This window comes from Aristolochia californica, unplaced genomic scaffold, assembly GCF_029961685.1.
Source record: "Aristolochia californica isolate CCGP_79_NKW_82.1479 unplaced genomic scaffold, dmAriCali1.0.hap1 SCAF_3, whole genome shotgun sequence".
Classification (NCBI taxonomy): Eukaryota; Viridiplantae; Streptophyta; class Magnoliopsida; order Piperales; family Aristolochiaceae; genus Aristolochia; species Aristolochia californica.
In genome coordinates, this window is record NW_027181992.1 from 11112802 (window position 1) to 11115094 (window position 2293).

At 44.4% G+C, this 2293-nt stretch overlaps 1 protein-coding gene across 1 annotated transcript; it reads right to left on the reverse strand.

The window, feature by feature from the left end:
- Positions 1-859: 859 nt before the first annotated feature.
- On the reverse strand, positions 860-2093 carry LOC137960356 (transcription factor bHLH126-like). The gene is made up of 2 exons (XM_068807955.1): positions 1326-2093; positions 860-1182 (listed from the first exon to the last, which is right to left on the reverse strand). Exons 1-2 carry the CDS (start codon positions 1863-1865, stop codon positions 1060-1062), a joined length of 663 nt encoding a protein of 220 aa, XP_068664056.1. The 5' UTR covers positions 1866-2093; the 3' UTR covers positions 860-1059.
- Positions 2094-2293: the final 200 nt, after the last annotated feature.

Genomic DNA, 2293 nt, shown 5'->3' on the forward strand with positions numbered 1-2293 from the left:
TACTATTATCTCTTATCCGATTGTCAGTTTTTTAATTTTTATTATTTAATGGCCGGTGACTGCAATTCAACGACGGGAATTGGAAATATCGAATATCCCTTCGGGTGGAATTGAAAATCACCTCCTGCCGCACCCAACTCATCCAAAAATAGACTAAATGATTCAGTGAAATCAGAGACGGAAATCCCTGAATCTGTAGTGCAAGTAAGCGAATCGCCAGAATGGCTACAAAAGCATTCTTAAATCTTAACCTCCTGGTTTTCTTTGGGCTTCTTCTTTCAAAATGGCACACCAGTGCTCTGAACACCTCTGTGGATAAAATAAAATTGGAAAACAAAGGTTATAAATGATCCCTATTTGATAAGCACTAAGATCCGGCAGCTCAATTCTTTATAATATGGCATAGATTGGTTATTAAATAACAGCGAAATCAAGAGCTAAGCTGTCCATGACGATGAACCTGAGTCTGAGACCGAACTCAAAGAACCATGTGAAGAGAAAGGTCTATGAGAATCCACGGATTCCGGCCTTGACAAACACTTGTGACTTGTCGAGATACCAGCAGCCGCAGTTTCGTACTGCGTGAATGCGCTTCTCCAACCGTTCCGAAACACTGTTTGCCTTCCAGAAAGAAAGATGTTCCAGGTTTCCCTTCAGATTTTTAGGGTAATTGGGGCTTTGATCACTCGACTACGCCTACTCGAGCCTTCTCTTTAGTTTTTCACTTGCTATCTAATCTGAGATGAAAAAATGATTCGAGAAATCATGCAAGAAAGAAGAGATGGGTAATGGGGAGAAGAGCTGAAATGCGACAGGAGTTACAGAAACAGAGAAAGTTTGATTGGCAAAAGAAAGTAAGTTACAGAAACAGAGAAAGTTTGATTGGCAAAAGAAAGTAAGTTACAGGCAGCAAGCACAACAGCCAAGAAGTTGAGGCCGGCGGGAATGTAAGGGAGCCGCTAAAGAAAAGAAGAAACACTTCATTTTACAGAAAGAAAAAAAACCAATCAATTAAGTAAAGTCTCTTCCTCGATTAATCTCAACTCTAATCTTGTTTCATTACTCAACCTGGTCGAAGTTCCTCTTGAGCGACGGCGATTTTCTTAGTTTGTGGAGCTTGCAGGCTAGATCTTGTAATCTCGCTTTCAAGAAGGCGGGTGATCGATCTAATCCATCGCAAATCTGAACAATCAATAACAGACAATGTTCGCTTGTAAGTTTAGTTGTACGGTAAAATATCAATAAAGGGAAAAATGAAAGAAAATTATTAGTAAATCCAAAGAAAAGAAGAAGAAGAAGACGAAAACGAATAGGTGGATGGATACCTTGCTCTCGGAGTGGTGGAGAAGCTTGCTGCCGTCGCGGCAATGAGTAGACCTGACGAGGTCGAGACTATGAGCCTCCAGCTCGTCAAGAACAGCTGATAGAAGCAGAGCTTGAGGGGTGCCCTTTGTATCGCTAAGGGAGACATTAACACGGTCGCCTCGAACTCGAATGGCGACAGAGGAAGTGGGTTCAGGAGCAACGCGTATATCGCAGTCGCTGGTGTTTGAAGAAGCTGAGTTGCGATCAGAAACATGAATGGTAGGAGAATTCTTAGGCTTGGAGGGAGCATCACGGCGGCTCTGGAGGGAGCGGAGGCGGGCGGCGGCCAACGGAATATACTTGATGATTTCGTCGAGGATAGCGGACTGCTCTTTCCGGACAGTGTTGGCGTGGGGGAGAAGCGCGTGAAGAGACAAGAACAGCTCCCGCATTGATTTTCTCCTCTCTCGCTCCGCCAGCTTGTGCCGCTCCCTAGCGTCGACCCCGCCGGATTTCCCATCAGAGCCGACGGCGTCCCAGTCACTCCAATCCATGGTCATCTTCTCTGCTACTATCGTGCAGCAGATAATAATCACGAATATTCGACAATATTCGAAAAGTCGATCAAACCCGGCAACCGCTTCTTCCTGATCTCTGATTTAAAAGCAGTCAGCTGTGTCACTCCGAGACGGCAGGTGGGGGCGACCTGAAATTCCATCAACCGCGTCTATTCTTTTATAGCTCACATTTATATTCCTCTCTTCGAAGAAATCGCATTATACGCGACAAGAAGCGGACCGTCGGCAATTTTCCTATCTCGAACAAGAATTAATAAATTAGTATTCAGCAACGTGATTCACAGGCAAAAGCCTGTCCACTGGCACTGCCCATTATCTCTCCTATTTTTCTTTTCTCGTCAGAATAATTCTGCTCTTTCGCACACGCGTACCCCTCTATTCGTCCATTTTAAGAAGAAACCATCTTCATC

Bases quoted from the DNA above. Each gene is read 5' to 3' on its own strand.
- LOC137960356 (XM_068807955.1), bottom strand. From the start codon at position 1,865: ATGACCATGGATTGGAGTGACTGGGACGCCGTCGGCTCTGATGGGAAA. The intron at 1,183-1,325 runs GTATCCATCCAC...TTGATTGTTCAG, and splicing joins TCCACCACTCCGAGAGCAAG to ATTTGCGATGGATTAGATCG.